Source organism: Hyaena hyaena, unplaced genomic scaffold (assembly GCF_003009895.1).
Source record: "Hyaena hyaena isolate Hyena2069 unplaced genomic scaffold, ASM300989v1 scaffold_1166, whole genome shotgun sequence".
NCBI classification, from domain to species: Eukaryota; Metazoa; Chordata; class Mammalia; order Carnivora; family Hyaenidae; genus Hyaena; species Hyaena hyaena.
Genome location: NW_024081797.1, coordinates 146883 through 169354, shown reverse-complemented (window position 1 = coordinate 169354; position 22472 = coordinate 146883). Strand labels below are relative to the sequence as shown.

General features: G+C 33.9%; 1 protein-coding gene across 8 annotated transcripts in view; it reads right to left on the bottom strand.

Annotated features, from left to right (window-relative positions):
* Window positions 1-22472, bottom strand: part of NBEAL1 (neurobeachin like 1) — a 182524-nt gene that overhangs the window by 61642 nt on the left and 98410 nt on the right. For all 8 annotated transcript variants that reach the window (XM_039222592.1, XM_039222591.1, XM_039222589.1 and 5 more), the window contains 9 exons: window positions 20829-21404; window positions 20078-20253; window positions 18954-19107; window positions 18542-18670; window positions 13958-14263; window positions 13711-13860; window positions 10624-10781; window positions 8075-8199; window positions 3201-3327 (listed from right to left, as the gene is read on the bottom strand). In XM_039222592.1, the coding sequence (XP_039078523.1) occupies window positions 3201-3327; window positions 8075-8199; window positions 10624-10781; window positions 13711-13860; window positions 13958-14263; window positions 18542-18670; window positions 18954-19107; window positions 20078-20253; window positions 20829-21404 (1901 nt within the window). The remainder of the gene's footprint in view (window positions 1-3200; window positions 3328-8074; window positions 8200-10623; window positions 10782-13710; window positions 13861-13957; window positions 14264-18541; window positions 18671-18953; window positions 19108-20077; window positions 20254-20828; window positions 21405-22472) is intronic.

The following is a 22472-nucleotide window of genomic DNA, read 5'->3' as shown; positions in this document are numbered from 1 at the left end:
GACTGAGCCACCCAGGCACCTCTCAATAGCATATTTGAACTTGCAGAGAAAAGAAGCAGGATTCTTGAAAGCTCAAAAGAACCGTCCAACCTGAAGAACACAAAGGAAAAAAGCAGAATGAAAAACCTCAGAGGGTTACCATCATGGGAAACAACGTATGTGTAAAAGGACTTCCAGAGAAGACCGAGAAAAAGAGCCAAACATACATATTTGAAGAAATAATGCCTGAGACTTCCTAAATAAAATAATAATAATCTATACATCCAGGAAGATTCTATGAATATCCAAAGATATCTACACATGGACATAAAGCCAAGGTGCTGAAAGCCAGGGACAAAAACAATATAGGATGCTAAAATGTAGTGGGATGACATATTCAAAATGCTGAAAAGAAAAAAACAAAACAAAACAAAAAACACCTGTCTACTAATAATTGTATATCTAGCAAAATTATCCTTTATAAAAGAAAGCAATGGTCCTCAGGCAATAGATAATCAATCACATACAGAAGAATGAATATGGACTCCTACATCATACCACATACATAAATTAACTGAAAATGGATCAAAGACCTAAATGTAAGAGATAAACTATAAAACTCTTAGGGAATAAAAAGATAAATGGGACTTCAAATTTTTAAATTTTTGTGCATCAACAAAATGAAGGAAAACAGATTCGATGGGAGACCATTTTTGGAAATCATATACCTGATAAGGCATGTATATATAGAATAAAGAATCATTATAACTAACTAAAAGATAACACAATTTTAAAAAATGAGCAAATGATTTACATAAGTATTTCTCCAAAAAAGATATATAAATAGTAAACAAACCCATGAAAAGATGCTCAGCTGTACTGGTCATTAGGAAAATGCAAATTAAAATCACAAGGTACCATTTCAAATCTTATAGAATGGTATAATAAATAAACACATAGGATATCAAAACTTGGGGTAAATGTGGAGAAATCTGAGCTCCTATATGTTACTTAAAGGTGTTAAATGATGTAGTCAGTGTAAAAACAATTTTACAATTCCTCAAAAGGTTGTACATAGATTTACCATATAACTAACAAACCCAATCCTAGCTATATACCCAATGTAATTGAAAACATATGTTGACACAAAGATCTGTACATGAATATTCACGGCAGTATAATGTATAATAATCAAAAAGTAGAAACAACTTTATGTTCATCAACTGATGAATGGATAAACATAGGTGGTATATAATGGAATATTACTCAACCATAAAATGGAATGAAGTACAGTTACAAACTACTACTATGAATGAACCTTGGAAACATTATACTGAATGAAATAAGCTGGACATAAAAGGCCATATATTGTAAGAAATAAATGAAATGTCAAAAACAGGCAAATCCAAAAGAGAAAGCAGATTAGTGGTTTCTAGGTGATGTAGAAGGGAAAAATTGGGAGTGTCTACTAAAAAAGTACAAGATTTCCTTTGAGAGTGATGAAAATGTACATAATTGCATCTGTGAATATAATAAAGCCTATGGAATGTTACACTTTGAAACAATAAATTTTATATTTTATGAATCTCAATTTTCAAAAGATGTAACTAAATTTTTTTAAAGTACCCAAAAATGAAGGCAAAAATAAAGACTACCACAGATAATAAAGACTGAGAGAATCTGTGGTCACATTCCTTACGTGAAAATAAAAGCAGTCCTTCAGGCTAGAAAATGAGGACACCAGATGGTAATTTGAAAGTGCACAAAGAAACAACGTATATAAGTATATAGTAATTATGTAGGCAAATATAAAAGAAAGGACAATTATATAATTTTGTCTATTCTTCTCTTGACTGATTTAGACAAGTGAATACAATAGTAACTATAAAACTGTTCTGTTGGCCTTAAAACACAGGAAAGTCTGTATTTATGATAATTAATACAAAGGAGAGATAAAGAAATCAATATATTTTATGTTTGGGAAAATTTTCAACTACAAATTCAAAATTTTTAAATGTATATAAGGCTATTCAGGTTAAACTTTCTTCTTGAGGGAGGTCTGTCTCTTTCAAGGAATTTGTCCATTTCGTTTATGTTGTCAAATTTATTGGCATAACGTGTATTTAATATTTCTTTTTAGTCATTTTAATATTTATAGTGTTAGCTCCTTTTTCATTCCCAATATTGGTTATTCATGTTGCCTTTATTTCTTTCCTGACCAGTCTGGCAAGAGGTTTCTGTTTTGTTAGCTCTTTGAGTTTTAATAACTAGCTTTTGTTTTCTTTGGTCTTTCTCCTTTTCCAATTTTCTTTTCATGACTACTGCTTTCCTCTTTATAATTTCTTCCTTCTACTTACGAGTTTATATTTTATTTTGTACTTTCCATCTAAATGTAGCTTTAACTGTATCCCACAAACTTTCTAAGTTATGTTTTCATTATCATTCAGCTAAAAATATTTTCTAATTTCAAGGTCTAGATCAAAGTTATCTTAGTTCTAAGAAGCATTCCTCAATAATATCAGTTAATACTGATAGACTACTCACAAATGACATAGGAATAACTGATGGATCCTGGAAATACAGTTGACTCTTAAACAATACAGGGGTTAGTGTTACTGAATCCGGTGCAAAAATCCACAAATAAAATTGACTCCCTAAAAATTTAACCAAGAGCCTACTGTTGACCAGAAGCCTTACCAACCAATAATATATACAGCTGATGAATCTTTTGTATATACCTTATATACTGTATTCTTACAATAAAGTAAGCTAGAGAAAAGAAAAAGGTTTTAAGAATCATTAGGAAGATAAAATACATTTACAGTAATGTACTGTACTTATTGAAAAAAATCATATATAAGCAGACCCAGGCAGTTCAAACCTTTATTGTTCAAGGGTCACGTACTTAGTATTTCAAGCAAATACCTTCCATGATTTTATAATCCCATTTTTCAGAACAAAATAATTTTTTAAAATGTTTATTTATTTATATTGACAAAGAGAGGAGGATAGAGAGAGAGAGATAGAAGAGAGAAAGAGAGAGAGAGAGAAAGAATCTTAAGCACTGCACTGTCAGTGCAGAGCCCAATGTAGGGCTCAATCCCATGAACCTTGAGATCACAACCTGAACTAAAATCAAGAGCCAGATGCCCAACTGACTGAGCCACACATCCTCCCCCAGAACAAAATAATTTTTAATTCTTTCAAATACTTATACATACATATTTACTCTGGCTGTTATATCTTCTTCAGGAAGGTCTAATTTATCCTCCTCCATATTGCTAACTTTTACTTGTTTCACTACCTCCAAAAGCAATGAATCACTGGAAGGCTGTGAGTGTTGGACACCTGTTGAAAATAAGTACAAAATATCTATTAAACACAAAGCAATCCTACAATCCTATTATAGTCCTTCTATAATTTCTGGCTATTAATGACATAATAATATATAGTATAATATATATATTAAGTAAAGGAAGAGGGTAAGGAAATTGGGAGAAAGTAGTCAAAAGGTCTAAACTTTCAGCTATAAGACAAATAAGTACTGGGGACGTAATGTGCACGATGACTATAGTTAACAACACTGTATGGTATATTTGCTACAAGAGTAGATCCAAAAAGTTCTCATCATAAGGAAAAAAAATTTCATAACTACATCACATGATGTATGTTAACTAAATTCTATGGTACTTACTTTGCAATATACAGATATCTCAAGTCATTATGCTCTAGATCTTATACAGTATCGTATGTCAATTATATTTATAAAACTGGGAAAAAACCTCAGAAGGTAAAGTTTTCTAATATAGAAAAGCAATTTACTACAGGAAAGTTTTTAATACATGATTTAGAGTAATCTGGGTTGTTTGTGATTTTAAAAACTATTAATGTATAAAAAAAGGAATAAATGTTTTTAAAATATGTCATCTATATAAAAAGGTTTTTTAAATTATTATTTATGTTTATTTATTTTTGAGAATGAGAGAGACAGGGTGCAAGCCAAGGGGGAACAGAGACAGAGGGAGACAAAGAATCTGAAGCAGGCTCCAGACTCCGAGTTGTCAGCACAGAGGCTGACGTGGGGCTCAAACTCACAGACCACGAGATTATGACCTAGCTGAAGTCAGACATCCAACCAACTGAGCGACCCAGGCACCTCTGTCATCTATTTCTAATGATGGTATTATTTATGTTTCATAATGGGGAAACTTATCTCTTTAATTAATTTAATTCTAATGCATGCCAATAAGTCAAAGAAAGAATTATTCTCACTGTGTTAATAAAACTATTTTTTTTTATTTTAATGTTTTATTTCTGAGAGAGAGAGACAGCATGAGCAGTGAAAGGTCAGAGAGAGAGAGGGAGACACAGAATCTGAAATAGGCTCCAGGCTCTGAGCCAGCCGTCAGCACAGAGCCCGACATGGGGCTCAAACTCACAAACCGTGAGATCATGACCTGAGCCAAAGTCAGATGCTTAACCGACTGAGCTACCCACGCGCCCCTAATAAAACTATTTTTACCGTGTATTTGTACTAAAGAAATATTAGGTAACAATGTGACAATTTATCCTTAACAAATACATAATTCAAGAGCTGAAGAGTTCTTTTCTGGAGCACATGGAATTTAATAATTATGGATATATATATGTAATTAATGTAATAAATTTTATAAACTATACATTTTGTAAGAAGGCAGGGCTAATATAATGGGAAGAACAAAGACTGTGAAGTGGTAGACTTAAATTCAAATTCGGTTTTGCCATTTATTAACTACATGACTCCTCTGAATCTTTGTTTTCTTAACTGTGAAATGGAGATATATCACATTACATTAAGTATAAAATAAATGGCAGCTATTATAATTGTACATTTACTTCTCAATTAATTGAGTGGTATAAAAATAGTAATAAAAATAAATGCATAATTTATAGGTAGGACTGGGAAAAAGTTATGTATGTAACTATGAATAAAGACATTTCAGTTGTGGGAAACAAAAACAATTCATATCAAATAACAAAACATTATAAAGATGACAAATCCTCCCTTAATTTTTCAAACCGTATCATTGCTCACACATAAAAAATGAATCTACGTAATTACAGCTGCTTTTTTCTGTGTAAATTTGCTTTGATCACACCTTTGTCTATAACTAGGAAGTACTAGCTCATACTTTTCCTAGTTATTGAACATGTTTCTTCATGTGCTCCAATTTACTGCATGTGGCAAAATTTATTGTTAAGCATTTAAGTAAACAAAGCATATGAGAAAGCAAAAAAAAAAAAAAAACAACCCTGAAAATCAGGAGTCTAGATAATCTAATACAAAGAGAAAATAGACTTTGTGTAGCTGAATGACACTATTCCATTAAGAGTATAAGTTCAAGGGGCGCTGGCTGGCTTAGTGAGTTAAGCGTCCAACTTCAGCTGAGGTCATGATCACGTGGTTCATGGGTTTGAGCCTCGCATCGGGTTCTATGCTGGCAGCTCAGAACCTGGAGCCTGTTTCGGATTCTATGTCTCCCTCTCTCTCTGCCCCTCCCCTGCTTATGTTCTGTCTCTCTATTGCTCTCAAAAATAAATAAACTATAAAAAATTGTAAAGAAAAAAAGAGTTAAGTTCAAAATGTGATGAAAGACTGGAGAATAAACTGAGGATGGGAAACACTTCAGGTAAAGAGGCAGCTGGGAAACTACTGTAAGTCTGGGAAAAGATAGCACACCAAGTAAGTCATGGCAACAGGAAAGGGAATGAAAATAAGGAAAACTATTCAAAAGCTATGGAAGAAAGAATTAGGAGGACAAGGCACCTAAAGAGCTATTATGTAGGAAATTAAGAGGGATATGGATAGATTCATAGCTGATATTAAAGATTTTAATCTGAGTAACTAATAGATGAAGAAAATGAAACTACAACACAAAATGCAAAAGCAGCAGAGTCTAGGGTACGTAGACAAATGAGAAAACATAATGAATTAAATTTCGGAAATTTTACACGGAAGCCCCCATGGAAGAGATATCCCAATAGACAGACAGGCAGTTGGAAACCTTCAAAAGACAGGTTATAATAGAAATACATGTGGGAAAGCATCATTTCATATATATACAGTGGTGAAGTCATGAGATCACCACTTCATAGAGAGCATAAGCAAAAGGCAAGATGCCTAGGCATGGATCCGGGAACATAATCATTTAAAAGGTGAACAAGACTAGGGGTGCCTGGGTGGCTCAGTCAGTTAAGTGTCTGACTTCGGCTCAGGTCATGATCTCACTGTCTGTGGGTTCAAGTCCCGCACTGGGCTCTGTGCCTACAGCTCAGAGCCTGGAGTCTGCTTCCAGTTCCGTGTCTCCCTCTCTCTCTGCCCCTCCCCTGTTCATTTTAAAAAAATTATAAAAGGTGAACAAGACTAAAAATTAGGAAGACAACTAGGAGGTTAAGTATCAGTGCTAGAAAAAAATAGATAATTACAGAGGAGGATAACTACAACTACCAAATGGTTCAGAGACAGGAGAAACGGTGTAAGAACTAAAAATAAGTTGTAGCAAATACTCAGAAAAGAGTACTTTGTAAAAAAGATTTGAAGGAATCTCTATACCTAATGTGGGGCTCAAACTCACAATTCCAAGATCAAGAACTACATGTTCCACCAACAAAGCCAGGAAAGAGTATTTCTTTTTGGTTTTTCAGAATAGAGTATTTCTATTTTATATATAATATTTTTTATGTTTATTTATTTTTTAGAGAGAGACAGAATGTGAGTGGGGGAGAAGGAGAGATTCATTGGGTGCAGAGATTACTTAACCAAGTAATTAAAAGAAAAAAAGAAAAGAAAAGAAAAAAAGAAAGAGTACTAGTTTTCCTATACTCAACTAAAATCAAGGAGAAGGGACATAAAATTCTACCTGTGTATATGTGTAAATAAGTGAGGAAAGGAAGAACAGGGAATTTCCTGGGGTGGGATTTCTTGGCAAAAACAAAGAAAAAATAGAGGACACAATTCTAAGTATTACAAGATTCAAGTCATTCACCAATAGATATTTGCTAAGTAATAAGCACAGTCGAATTTCAATAAGTAGAGAAAATATAATAGTCTCAAGATAAGTTCAGGGAGGACAAGCTATATGTAAGTGACTATTCCCATATAAGATACTCTCAAAGTCGGAGTTTCTTTATTGGGTAGGACTATTACTTTGCATTAAGAAAAATCAGTTTCTGTGTCTGATGTATTTTAGGATATAAGACCATAAATGGCAGGCATCATAGATAGCACTTTTGATTAATTTATGGCATCAAATGTATTGGCCAATATATTAAGGTAGCTTTAAAAAGATTTAAAAACTGTTTCTTGAATTTCATCTAAAACTTAGCACTGAAAACAGGTGGCTACAATGAAACAATCACAATTTAGTAGACACATGATTGCCAACGAATGAACAATGAATTATACTGGATATTTCATTGACCTGCCTTTAAAAAGGGAGACACCAAGACAGAAAGGTAGAGTCAAAAAGGTGGGCAGAAAGGAAGGGTTTCCTAAAGAGTTGTGGAGACTCTTTAAAATCTGTTTTGAAATACTGCTAAGCTATGTGTTTTTGTACTTTTTTTCTAGAAAAAGATACTAGCTCATCTAAGATACTAAGGATCTAAGAACAGGATATAAAACAAAAATCTAAAGGGTTGCTAAGAATTCTAAATATATCTAATATGAGCCTCAGTCTTGGTAAGACTAAGGGAAAAGAACCACTGTTTCAGTATATTATAACGGATACAAAAGATAATGTACTGCACATAAACTACAGTATAATTTTATGATCGCAAATTATGCTTTTCTTTGAAAGTTACAATTAATTGAAATACGAATCATCTTAGATTTAGGTCAAAGAACAGCATTTAATATATACAACCATTTAAATATCAACTATATGCTGTACAACAAAGCTTTATAAATAAAACTTTAACATTCTGAAAAAGAAGTAATTATAAAATGTCATCCTTTCTTCACGAGTAAGCAATTCTGAAACAATTAATAAAAACAATAACCAACGCACCAATACCCTCATTATCTTCAAAAAATAATTAAACAGCCATTGGAACTCACCTAGATTATCTCTCAAAGCACTAGCATCTTCATGAGTTTTGAAGTTATAATTTGGCACCAATTTAAGTCTCATGCGGGAATAATTTTCTACGTTAGCTAGTTTCCAGTGAATTGGATTTTGTTTCCTATGAATATTCATTAAGTAAACAAGTAAAATTACTAAGGTTGAGGTTATCAAGATTGATTTATTGAAACACAGTAGGAAAGTATTAGGAATTTTACATTTGTTTAACACCATTTTATAAAAACATTCATATTCATTATCTCATTTGACCCAAACAGCCCTAAACGAAAACTAATGCAAATATACACAGCTTCAGTTTATACATGAAGAACCTAAGACAGGCTAAATTATTTGCCTGAAATGCCATGTTGTACATAGGGACAATAAGAATTGAACATAAATTGAACATAAATCTTCACACAGCTTGATAGATTTTACTCTTTAACTGTTCAATGGTAGTTCTTAACTAGGTATGTAATGAGTTTATTCTAAATGCAGTGTTCAAAATAAAATAATAATTTTAGTACAAATAAAGAGAATATAATTATAAATAGATCAAAGATCCAAATATAAGAGCTAAAACTCTTTGAAGAAAAGATAGGAGTAAATTTTCATGACCTTGGACTTGGGAATGGTTTCTTAGATATTATATCAAAAACACAAGTAACAAAAGAAAAAAATAGATAAATTGGGACTTGGAACTTAAAAACTTTTTGTGTACCAAAGGCTAGTACCAAGAAAGTGAAAAGACAATCTGAATATTTACAAATCATAGATCTGATAATGGTCTTTTACTAAGAAAAAGAACTCTTATAAGTCAACCACAAAACATCAAACAGTCCAATTTAAAAATGGGCAAAAGAACTTAAATACACATTTCTTTAAAACAGATATACAAATATCCAACAAATGAAAAGATACTCAATGTCACTGGTCATTAAGAAATACAAATCAACGGGGTGCCTGGGTGGCTCAGTCTGTTGAGCGTCTGACTTTGACTTAGGTCAGATCTCACAGTGAGTTCAAGCCCAGCGTCCTGCTCTGGGCTGACAACTAAGAGTCTGGAGCCTGCTTTGGATTCTGTCTCCCTCTCTTTCTGCCCTTCCCCCACTCACTCTCTGTCTATGTCTCTCTCAAAAATAAACATTAAAAATATTTTTTAAATTAAAAAAAGAAATACAAATAAAAGTCATAAGGTAGCCCTTCACATCCATAAGGACAGTCATAATTTTAAAAACTGGAAAATTTTTACAAATACTGGTGAGGTTGTGGACAAACTAGAGCCCACAAACATTGCTGATGGGAATGTTAAATGATGCAGTTGATGTGGAAGATAGTTTGGTGATTCCTGAGTAAGTAAGACATTGGATTATCACATGACCAAACAATTTTGCTTGTAGGTATGCACTTAAAAGAATTTAAAACAGATGTTTGGAAACATACACTTGTTCACAAATGTTCAAAGCAGTACTATTTACAAAAACCACAAGAAAACAACCCAAATATCTACCATCTGATGAATGGACAAAATGTGTTATAGCCACACAATGGAATATTATTTGGCCATTAAAAAAGAGGTGCGGATACATGCTACAATATAATGAAAACATTATGCTAAGTGAAAGAAGCCAGACACAAAAGGCCACATTTGTACGATTCCATCTATATAAAATATCAAGAATAGGCAAATCCATAAAGACAGAATGCAGACTGGCAGTTGCCAGGGACTGGGTAAAGGAACAATAGAGAGTGACTGCTTACTTGGTCCTGGGTTTCTTTCAGCAGTAATGAAAAGGTTCTAAAGCTGGACAGTGGTAATGACTGTACATTATGAATGTACTTAATGTCACTAAATCATTTATTTTTAAATGGTTAAGAAGGGGGCGCCTGGGTGGCTCCGTTGGTTAAGCGTCCAACTTCGGCTCAGGTCATGATCTCATGGTTCGTGGGTTCAAGCCCCATATTGGGCTCTGTGCTGACAGCTAGCTCAGAGCCTGGAGCCTGCTTCAGATTCTATATCTCCCTCTCTCTCTCTGACCTTCCCCTCCTCACGCTGTCTCTCTCTCTCTCTCTCAGAAATAAATAAAACATTAAGAATATTTTAAATAAATGGTTAAGATGGTAAGTTTATATTATGTGTATTCTGCCACAATAAAAAAAAAGCATAGATATATATAGAAATATGATTCAGCAAAATATAAGTGACTTAGGGTCAAGTAAATAAACTGTAAGATATTCAAACACATAACGTCACTAACTCCAACTCAAAGAGGAGTATCAAGAAGAAAGAAGTAAGCTGATTCAAGACTTAAATTCTGTATCACAGGGTAAAAGGAAGGGAAATAACTCCATGGTGAAAACATATATATATGAAGCTCTGAACATCTCAGACCTATAATTCACAAAAAGACAACCAAATTGATTAAAAAGCACTTCTTTATAAGTTGAATGTTTTAAAAACTGGATTGGAGAGGTCACTGGCTCAAAAAGTTCTAGACAAAAGCTCTAAAGAAGAAAAGATATTTAATAAATTATATCCTCTTACCTTTCAGCCCAAGGTCCCCTTTCAGATGTAAGATAGAGCTGAATTGCCTTCCAGCGTCTCAGAGTGACTAACTGCTGACTGCTAAGTTGTTTAAGCATATTATTATACCTCAAGTTCTCTTGGCGTGCTTTTCGATTAAATGGCTCTACAAAAAACTCCTGAAACAGCAATAAATAATAGCATTGAATCATATATTTACAGGTATATTTAAATTTTAATGCCATAATTTAAAAAATTTAATCCAATATAATCATACAGGAAAAGAAAGAAGCTGATAACTAACACTATTTCTTATTCCATTAGAATAATTTTTAATGAAGCATAGGACTCTGTATTCTGTAAAACTTAAAAAATCTAAACAACAACAAACACATGAAGAGCTTCAAACTCAGTACAGGATTTTAAAACTCAGATTTGTTAACCTTATATTGTCAAGTAAAATGATCTTCCCTTGGGATCTTTTGGTTTTTAAGGCACTGGAATGAAACTCATCCTTAAATGAAGTAGAAGGAAAGGTAACCACATCCACAACTACAACTGGGGATCTGAAAGGCAAGGCCAAAGACAAAAGAAATCTACAGGGGCAAATCTCACAATGAAAATTTTAATCATCTGAATTGCTGCTCTCTGGAAAACACAGCAAATGAATTCACAAACTTATTCCAATTTTCAGGATAAAATTCACTCTGATAATAGGTTCTATCAAGATATAACTCTGAGTCCTGAAATTAAGTTCTCTAGTTTTCAAAAAAAAAAAGTAGTAAGATTGGTTTATCTGACTCACACAGATATTCATCCATCAGGAACTATAATAACAATATTTGTTTCACAAAATCAATTATGAATTACATTAAAAGAACAGTTAAAGACATGATTTAGATGTGGATTTAAAAGACATCTTTTAGAGAGACAGTACAGCACAGTGCAGTTAAAAGAGTTTAGATTTAGGCCTGGGTATAAATCTTAGATACTTAATTCTCTGAGGCCCAGTAACTACCTCCCTAAAATGAGGTTGACAATATTTATCATCAAAAAAGATTAAGATTTAAAGTACTTAATATAGTGCCAGAAAAGTAGCAAGCTCTCAATAAACTGTAGCTCTTATTACTATAATTGTTATTATAATTATTACTAGACCTCTGTGAAATCAATGAGTTGGTATTATTAAATATTTTTACTTGTCATCTTTGTTTCATCAATGTTTTACCTGTACATATTTTGTTAGATTGGTATCTAAGTATCTTATTCTTTTTAGAGATAATATAAATTGTGCTTTTTCAAAATTTCAGTTCATACCTGTTCATTGTTAGTATATTGACATGATTAAATTCTGTGTATTGTGTGTCCTGCAATATTGCTAAACTCATTAATTGTAGTAGATTTTTGGTAAATTCATTAGGATCATCTACTTAATAATATTATCTGCAAATAGTTTTATTTCTACCTTTCCAATGTAAATGATTTTTATTTCTTTCCCTATTCTTAATGCATTTGCTAGGACATATAGTGTAAGAGTGACTAACTAGAAGAGTGGTTGAGAGTGGACATTCCCAGCCAGTTCTCTTCTTACAAAAAAGCACTCAGTTTTCCATCTTTAAATATTTAAATATAAAGCTAACAGGGTGCCTGGGTTGCTCACTGGTTAAGCATCAGACTCTTAATTTCAGCTCAGGTCATGATGTCATGGTTCCGGAGATGGAGCCCTACAACAGGCTCTGCAAGGACAGCATGGGATTTTCTCCCTCTCCCCCCCTCTCTGCCCCTCCTCCACTCATGCACATGTGTGCGTTCTCCAAAATAAGCAAACTTTAAAGAATAAATACAAAGCTAGCTGTAAGACTTTTGTTGAGATTCTATTTCAGTTTTCTGAGAGTTTTGGTCATAAAGCAGATGGATTTTGTCAAATGTTTTTTCTACATCTACTGATATGATTAAGTAGTTTCTTTTTAACAAATATGAATTTGGTCCATAACTCTTATATTGACTGATTATCGAATGTTGAAGTAGTCTTGCATTCCTAGGATAAACTCCACCTGGTGTGATGTATTATTTTTTCATATATTGCTAGATCTGGTTTGCATCGATGTTCCCAAGAGAGATTGGTCTGTAGTTTTCCTGTACCATTTTTGAGGTTTTTTAATTACAGTATAATTAACAGTGTTATATGAACTTCAGGTGTATTCATGTACTATTTTTGTATAGTTTCAATAAGGAGAGAACATTGTTGTCACATAATGAGTTGGGAAGTGACTCCATTTTTCTGTTTTCTGAAGAGACTGTAAGGAACTGGTACTATTTCGCCATTAAATGTTCTACAGAATTCACCAATGAAACCACTAGGGCCTGGAGTCTTCCTTTTTGGAATATTTTTAACTATAAATTCAATTTCTTTAATAAATAAGACTATCTAGGTTATCAACTTATTACTGAATTTTGGAAATTTGTATTTGTCAAGAAATTGAGCCATTTAAGTCATCTTATTTACGTGCATAGATTGGTTTGTGGTAGTACTTTATTATCATGTTGATGTCTATGAGGTCAGCGGTGATATTCCCCTGTCATTTCTGGTCATGGTACTTCTTTACTTTCTTTTTTTGCTTTATTAATCTGGCTAGAAGTTGATCAGTTTTTTGACACTTTTAAAGAACCAGATTTTGATTTTATTAATTTTCTCTATTGTTTTCTTGCTTTCAGTTTCATCGATTTTTGCTCTAATTTTTGTTTCTTCTTTAGAAACTAGTTTCCTTTTTTTATTTAAGATAGAAATAGAAATTGATTTGAGGCCTTCTTTTCTAAAGCAAGTATTTAGTACTATTAATTTTTTCTAAGCACTGATATATACCCAGCCTCCTTAGAGATATGAACTATCAGCTTAATAGACTTTCTACATACCCACTATGCATAGAACATTTTGAATATTAACTTTTTGTTACTGATCAGTCTTTTTCTTTCAGTTCTGAAATAATTTTCAAATACGAAACCGCATTTCTTTTCAAAGTTCAGACTTGTTATTACTCTCATTTGAATATCAAATGCTTGAAATCACTATAAAAAAACTAGACACTAAAAACATTTAAAAATTTTTACCTGAAATTTAAGCTTGCTTTCTCCTCCTTCCCGGTCTCGTTTATGCATATTCACCATTAAGGCTTCATAACAATCCTTCCAATAATGTGCCATCTTCTCTTGACCACCACGAAATGTAAGGGTTTCATACTGCTTCATGTAAGGCACAATCTTATAAAATACATATATATATATACAAATTTAATACATACTTCTAATAAAAATGACAACTTAATAGAAAAATTCACTCAAAAAAGATAAAACTTACATATTTTTCAATGTAAACTTGCCATTCATTTGAACTGCAATATTCTTGAAAATCCTCAAAAAATGAAGAACTACCATTGGTAAAAGGTAAAGAAGGCAGATGCAAGTTCATGAAGAGAAGTTCATAAATTTTGGAAACCAGGGTACGAACAAGGGGAATTAGAAATGAGTAGATTTCAGTCTGTTCCTTGATTGACTGACTTAGAACATGTTCCAGTTTCCCTAAAATGTAACATGCTTCATCTTGATTTTCAATCACTTTGGTCTGAAGAAGGGTGTTTAGCCTGGCTGATGCCATTGCACAAACCTGAGGAAAACAGTACAGGTGAGAAAGAACAGAATAAAGCAGACATTTAGCAAAAGATCTCAGACTCTTTAAGTTTTAATTTTTTAAAAAAATTAATTATAAAAGTAGAATATAAAGAAAAGGTGTAGTGGATAATTAATCACCCAAACATCCATTCCACTCTTTCAAATAGTGTGCAAGAACAGAGGAATTATATTAAACATTTTTTAATGTTTATTTGTCTTTTTTGATGTTTATTTATATTTGAGAGAGAGAGAGATTGGGTAGGGAAAGAGAGAGAAGGAGATACAGATTTTGAAGCGGGCTCCATGCTCTAAGCTGTCAGCACAGAGACTGACACGGGGCTCAAACCCATGGGCCACTAGATCATGACCTGAGCTGAAGTACGCTCAACCGACTGAGCCACCCATGCGGCCCTATCTATTTATTTTTGAGAGACAGAGGAGGAGACACAGAATCTGAAGCAGGCTTCAGGCTCCAAGCTGTCATATCAGCACAGAGCCCAATGCAGGGCTCAAATCCACTAACCTTGATATCTTGACCTGAACAGCAGTCAGATCCTTAACTCAACTGAGCCAACCGGGCAACCCTAATTTTTCAACTTTTAACTTAAGCTTCTCTACTCCCCTCAGACTTTCTAAATCCTTAACTTTAGTTTTTGAATCTGACTAAAGCAACTTAATTCTACAGAGACCAAAAATTTAAGAAAAAAGGCCACAAGGGCACCTGGGTGGCTCAGTCAGTTGAACATCTGACTTTGGCTTGGGTCATGATCTTTCGGTTCATGAGTTCGAGCCCCACATCTGGCTCACTGCTGTCAGCCCGGAGCCTGTTTCAGATCCTCTGTCCCTCTCTCTCTCTGCCCCACCCCTGCTTGCACTCCCTCTCAAAAATAAACAAACATTAAAAAAGAAAAAGAGAAAAGGCCATAAAATCTCATCATCTAGGAAATACCAGTGCTGATAATGCTGGGCTTTTTTGCTATGCATTTTTTAAAATACTGCTTATATAAAAAGTTAAACATCTAGTGCTTTCCTCTTAACTTAATATCATGGTATTAAATAATGTTTATTTAGAAGTATAAAGATACTTCAGTGAATATAAGATAATTTACTTGACCACTGCCTATCTTTTGGATACACACACACATCACACACAGATCTATATAATTCCCCCTACCCCCATTATAAAAAGTATTGCATGAGGGTCACTTAAGAAATTACAAAAAATACTGATGTCCTAGCTCCTCCATTCTAATATAATTACTATGGGTAATGCCTCGCAAGGTAATTTCATGTTCTCATCACTGACTTAGCTAAGACAACTGAGGGAGAAAGAAACCAGACAAAATGGAGACCATATGCTGCATCTAATAAATCAACAACCACCTAGTCCTACTTTAGAGACAAGCTAGGAAATATTGACATTTATGTGACATCTTCTAATACATATACACTGGCAATTAACTAATAAGTATGAGCCACACAAAACAAGTTTGTAGTCAGACTGGCAAAGAACCTCTATTATAACCCTTGTAAAGGAACAAGTTGCTTTCCCAGCCTTTAACATGTACAACTTCAGAGAAATATGCTTTTATTCCTGAGAGGATAAAATTAAACAACTAGCTAGTAAAAAATGTTTTAGGTCACTAACTATTGGTAAACAAGATATCTATAGGTTCTTTTTAAAAAAAAAATTATGTTTTATTTATTTTTGAGAGAAAGAGACAGTATGAGGAGGAGAGGGACAGAAAGAGAGGGAGACACAGAATCCAAAGACAGCCTCCAGGCTCTGAACTAGCGATGAGCACAGACCCCGACGCAGGGTTCCAACCCACAAACCGCGAGATCATGGCCTGAGCCAAAGCTGGACACTTAACCGACTGAGCTACCCAGGTGTCCCAATATCTATAGGTTCTGTACTCTTTATTTAACAAGAATTTACAGAGCCCTATTATAGGACAGGCATTGAATATTTAATGGTGAACAAATTAAACAAATTGGTGTTTATGGAAATTTCATTAAAGAGAGGCACTGAGGGTAACTATCAGTGGGGGAAAAAACAATCCCAAAACCAAGAGTTCACGCATCTACCTGCCATGCTGGCTGCAACTGTTTTAAGAGCCATCAGGCTAATATTAATGAAAAACCCCCAAAAGCTATCTTCATCATTTCTAGGTAGGAAAAAACCCAGAATACCACCGTGAACATCTATCAAGCTGTTTGGTATTTTAGAATATTATTTTAGGATATAGTTTTAGGCTAGAAATACTATACAAAGAACTGTTTTTTAAGTACATGTTTTTTCAAATTGCATTTGAATTCAAGCTTCCACAATCCATATATCAGAAAGCAAATCTTATTTAGATTTTCTACATTTTTCATGTTTCTACAATGAATGTGTTACTTTTATGATTAAGAAAAAAACCCACTAAGTTTCAAAGTTTAATTTTATTTTTATTTATAAATAAAAATAATTATTTTTTTAATTTACTCCCTGGGGGAGTGGGGGAGAGGAGTTGGGGGGGGAGAGGGAGAGAAAGGAGAAGGGGAGACAGAGAGAAAGGGGGGGAGAGTGAGAGAGAGAGAGAGAGAGAGAGAGAAAGAGAGAGAGAGAGAGAAAGAGAGAGAGAGAGAGAGAGGGTCAGTCAAGCAGGCTCCAAGCTCAGCACAGAGCTTGATGTAGGGCTTGATCCCATGACCCTGGGATCATGGCCTGAGCCGAAACCAAGAGTCAAACACTCAACTGACTAAGCCACTCAGGAGCCCCCTAAAAATCCTATTTTAAAAAAGTTAGTGATATGGGGAAAGGAGTTCAATATAATTTAAGAAAAAGGAAAATAAACTTATCAAAATGCATGATCTTTTCAATTACCTAAAAAAGATATGCATAGAAAAATATTGACAATTATTTCTTCTTGGGCTATGGGAGGATAGATTTATTTCCTTCTCTTTATGTTTTCGTGTATTTTCCATAATGATCATGTTTTACTTTTACAATTAGGAAAAAACATGTATTGAAAAATATGGCCTTTTAAAAATATAGCAACCTTATGGAATTTTAACCTCTCCATGTTATCAACATTATAGTAAGCTTATATATATATATTAGAAGCCATCCCCAAACCTACCCCCTTGCCCCAAATACCTGAAATTCCAAAATTAAAAGAAAATAAAAAGGACCAGGTAAATAGCTATGAGATACATGTCATGATTAATCCAACCCAAGTTCTCCAATATAAACAGAAAGTTAACAGACTAAAATTCACATTGAACTTTTCCAACGTATAACATTGTTTGAAAGATTTTTTTCTTAAGTTTATTTATTTTGAGAGAAGCGGGGGAATATGAGTGGGGGAGGGGCCGAGAGAAGGGGAGAGAGAATTGTGAGGGCAGAGCCTGAAATCATCACCTAAGCCGAAACCGAGAGTTGGATGCCTAATCAACTGAGCCACCCACGCACATTCTCCAACTTAAAAACATTAAAAAAAAAATTTTTTTTAACATTTATTTATTTTTGAGACAGAGAAGACAGAGTACGAGTTGGGGAAGGACAGAGAGAGACACACACACAGGATCTGAAGCAGGCTCCAGGCTCTGAGCTAGCTGTCAGCACAGAGCCTGATGTGGGGCTCAAACCCACGAACCGTGAGATCATGACCAGAGTTGAAGTCGGACGCTCAATCGACTGAGCCACCGAGGCGCCCCTAAAATTTTATTAAAAATAGAAATAATAAATATTCCTTGGGTCTATATTTTATTTATCTGTTGTTTGAAAACCTAGCACAATGCTCAAACTTGGAAGGTATTAACAGTGTTTGATAAATTAAAAAATTATATATAATATAAAACTGTGGATTAGTTAAGTAACAGAAAAAGATTTGAAAGAAACAAACAAAAAATAATTTTCCTAAAAACATAAGTCCTAAACTGCACATGTATAAGTAAGAAGTATAAATAGTCGAGGCAGGTTATGTACTTCATAGCAACACTACAGATGATAGATATAATACATCCTAATATAAGCTATATATAAGTTGTTAAATAGGAAAGCTTAAAATTATATTGAATCAGAAAGAGACCATCTGAAGCTTCTTTCTGATTAACAAAACTGAAACATGGATATTTTTGGAACTAATAAATTAAAATACTGAAATTATCATTTGATATTAAGTTATTAAATGTTAATATCATTTTAAATATTATCATTTAGTTATTACACAAATAATTCCTATGCTACATACAAAGTACAGTAAATAATGCAAAAGAATTGACAAACCTGCAAATTACCCATTCCAATGAATCCTAGAAGCAACTGGACTTGAATTTGAGAAGGTTTTGGCAATTCTGAACTTTCAGAATACCAAACTGACAGACCATCGAAGAGAAGCATCAAATCCTCAAAAAGCTATCACAAGGGAAAAATTGAGAAATAAAAACATTCTGTCTTAAAATCAACTGATGAGTTTTCCCCAACAGTAATACACTTCATAAATGTTTCAAAACTAGTTTAATATACAAATGGAAAAAGCCAAAAGAATTATCTTAGTAATAGCTAACGAAATTGGTTAACTGTTTATCCATGTTTGTTGCAAGCAATTAAATTTTAATGCTCTAAAATGAAGGGGGGTACAAAAGTTTTTTTCCTTGAATAAAGTGCAGAAAACAATTTCAAAGAGTTATTACTGTACCTTCTCAGTCCACATGTTTGAATTAACAAGCCCCTCTGACTGCAGAAAGTCCTGTATGATCAGGACGAGCTGGAAGGCATTTTCAGCAGTTACTGGATTTGTGTTTGATTCTCTGTTTTCCATGACTGCCCATTCTAACATCTTCTGTAGCAAACTAAGTGCAAAACAAATCCTCTTAAAACCATTTTCAGCTTAGAAAAATAGTAAAACATGGGAAAAAATCAATTATTTGTCAATATGACTGTATTCCTAAAGATATACTATCACAGGCAGGGATCCAACGACACTGTAGACAGTATCTAATAACAATGAAGCAACTTAAAAAAAATTTTTTTTTAATGTTTACTTCTGAAGGAGAGAAAAAGAGAGACAGGGAAGGGCAGAGAGAGAGAGGGAGACACAGAATCTGAAGCAGGCTCTAGGCTCTGAGATGTAACCAGAGCCCGACACAGGGCTCGAACCCACGAACTGTGAGATCATGACCTGAGCTGAAGTTGGACGCTTAACCAACTGAGCCACCCAGGTGCCCCAATGAAGCAACTTTTTAATCTCTGAACTATCTATCTTTAATAAGTATAATACAAAGGCAAAGTAAAAGTTATCTACTCTACTTGACTATAAAAAAGCTATTAAAATATTTCAAATTCTAGTTTCTATGAGATAATTAAAAGTTTCTTTAAAGCTATAAATTGGGAAGGTAAGGAACAACTTATTATGTCTTACAGAGGGTCTAGCCTTGCAGAGAACTCTTAAACGCTTTGGTAAGTAATTTCTATGAAAACACTACTTGCTTCCTTTAGCATGGAAATCCTCAAATTTGGACAAGACTATAGGACACAATGCACCAAGTGCTTACATATTTTCAAAACTAGTTTAAACAACAAGGAATATGTAATCCTTTAAGCCCAAACTAAAGATTTAAATCTCCTCACACTGGAATTACTTTTGAATTTCCCTCTAGATTCCACTAAAATGGCAACAGAGAGAAAAAGGAGCTGTGTACAAAGTTTCTCCTTTCCTCTCACTACACCCACTGAATCCTGAATAAATGTTCAATGAATAATATTATCTTAGACTCCTGACTACTCCAAAAGGAGAAGGTAAATCATCAAATGAATGCTTACATTAATTTTATTTCATCTGATGGTCGAAGTAGTTCACTGGATATTCCTGGTTTAGTTAGTGCTGAAAACACTTGTCCCCTTTCAATCCAAGTATTATCATCTGACTTTTCTAGTCCCTTACACATTATGTAGTTCAAAATATTTGTCAGTAATTGAAGAAGCTCCTCCTCACATCTCTGTAAAAAAAGATAAAGTAATATTAAATTATTGGGAGGAGGAGGTATTAAAGCACATAAAAAGAACCACTGCATATAGTGACTAATCATTTAACATATTTTTAATGTCTCCTGATGAACCAGGACTTTGCTAAGTAGGCCCTAGAGATACAAGGATGAATAAGACACTGGTTTTGCTCTCAAGACACAATTTGGTGACTTTTAGGCTCCCAAAATCTTAGATCTTGAGACTCAGAACATGAATATAATATGAAATTGTTAACAATTACACAATTCTGGGGCGCCTGGGTGGCTCAGTTAGTTAAGCCTCCAACTTCGGCACAGGTCATGATCTCACGTTTGTGGGTTCGAGCCCCACATCGGGCTCTGTGCTGACAGCTAGCTCAGAGCCTGGAGCCTGCTTCAGATTCTGTATCTCCCTGTCTCTCTGCCCCTCCCTCTCTCATGCTCTGTCTCTCTCTTTCTCAAAAATAAATAAAACATTAAAAAAAAAAAACAATTACACAATTCTAAGGATTAGAAATATATCACAGATACATGAAAATAAAAACAGCTTTTGGACAAATAAGGATTACCTCTTGGCTTTCAAGTAAAGACAAGTCATCACTAAACCCCATATCATTTGCGATGCTGCTCTCTTTGTCAGATGGCACAGAAAATGACTTAGTAGATTCTACTGGGGATGGTGTACTAGGCAGGCTATCTGGCATGTGACTTCCACTGTCGCTCAGTTCACAGGAGTCTATTCCACTGAAATCTAAACTCAAATGTGAAGGATTATTATTCCAGAATTCTTCTTGATTCTCTGATTTGAAAGATAGTTCTCCCACAGAACTATCTTCTTGAAATAATGGTGTGTTTGAGTCTAGAGAGTGTCTATCCTCTAAACTCCACTGATCGGAAGACACATTAGCTGAGGCAAAAGAGTTGATTTTTTCTTCATCGGTCTTTTCATCGAAGTTCCTCTTAAGATCTTCACCTATCACATTTTTATCATTGTCTTTCACTGAAACAGCTCTACTGTGCTTTTGAAGAGTATTTCCATTTTCAAAATTTGTTTTTAAAAAGAGCCTAACCAAAGTGTCTTGCCAACCCACTTGTTGAGATATTTGATGTGCTGCATCTGGCTGGGACTGCAAAATGTGTAGAATCTGTGAAGAGATTAAGAATACAAAACTTGTCAAAAAGTACATAGGACTTCACATCAAAACCAATTTCTTCTCAGTTATTTTAATGACAAAGTAATTTAATGAGAAACTGTGGGAAGATACACTTTCAAAAGATTATGTTCTTAACTGTATTACATACTCTCCGGAGGGTACATATTGTGTTTTTAACAAATCTGCATATTACTCATTGTACAGAGTACTTAAATACTTGCTGAAAGATAAAAAAGAAAAAAAGTAAAATGATCCTCCACATGTCAACACACTCATGTTATTAATTAAATTTGGTCAGAGAGAAAATATAAATAGAATGAAGGTACATATAAAATGTAATAAAGTTATATCTTCTCAACTAAATACTTTCCATGAGCCTACTGCATTTGTTTAGCAAATACTGAATATAAATAGGGCCTGTTCTGGCCCTAAGGTTAGTGGAGTAAATAGGACACACAAATAATTTAATAAAACCTAGATGTCCCAAGAATGTTTCCCCATCTCATTTTTTTTTCCAGGCAAAAAATGGTTGCTTTGCAAAAACACTTTTTTTCACTAATTCTATATTGTACAAACAAAATAGAAACTATATTTTATTTATTTATTTATTTGAAAGAGAAAGAGCGCAAGCAGGCAGGAAAGGTAGAGGGAAAGAGAGCGGGGGATGGGTGGGGAAAGGATCTTAAGCAGGCTCCATGCTTAGCACAAGCCCAACGTGGGGCTCAATCCCACAATACTGGGATCCTGACCTGAGTCAAAATCAAGAATGAGAGGCTCAACCGATTGATTGAGCCACCCAGGCACCAAAAAAACTATATTTTAATTTGAAAACACTAACTCCAGAAAAATGGATACTGCTATTTAACTGAAAAAGAAACAAATTAAAGAATAGACACAGACATGTCAATGTGTACTATCCAACTAATTTCCCAGTTTTTTGGATTAAAACAAATTCTCAAACACTGTCACGTATTCACTTAAGACCCTTAAGACGTTTTTATCACAAACACAAAAAAATTCTATGTAGATGAAAAGAATTTTTGCTCCCAGTATTTAGAA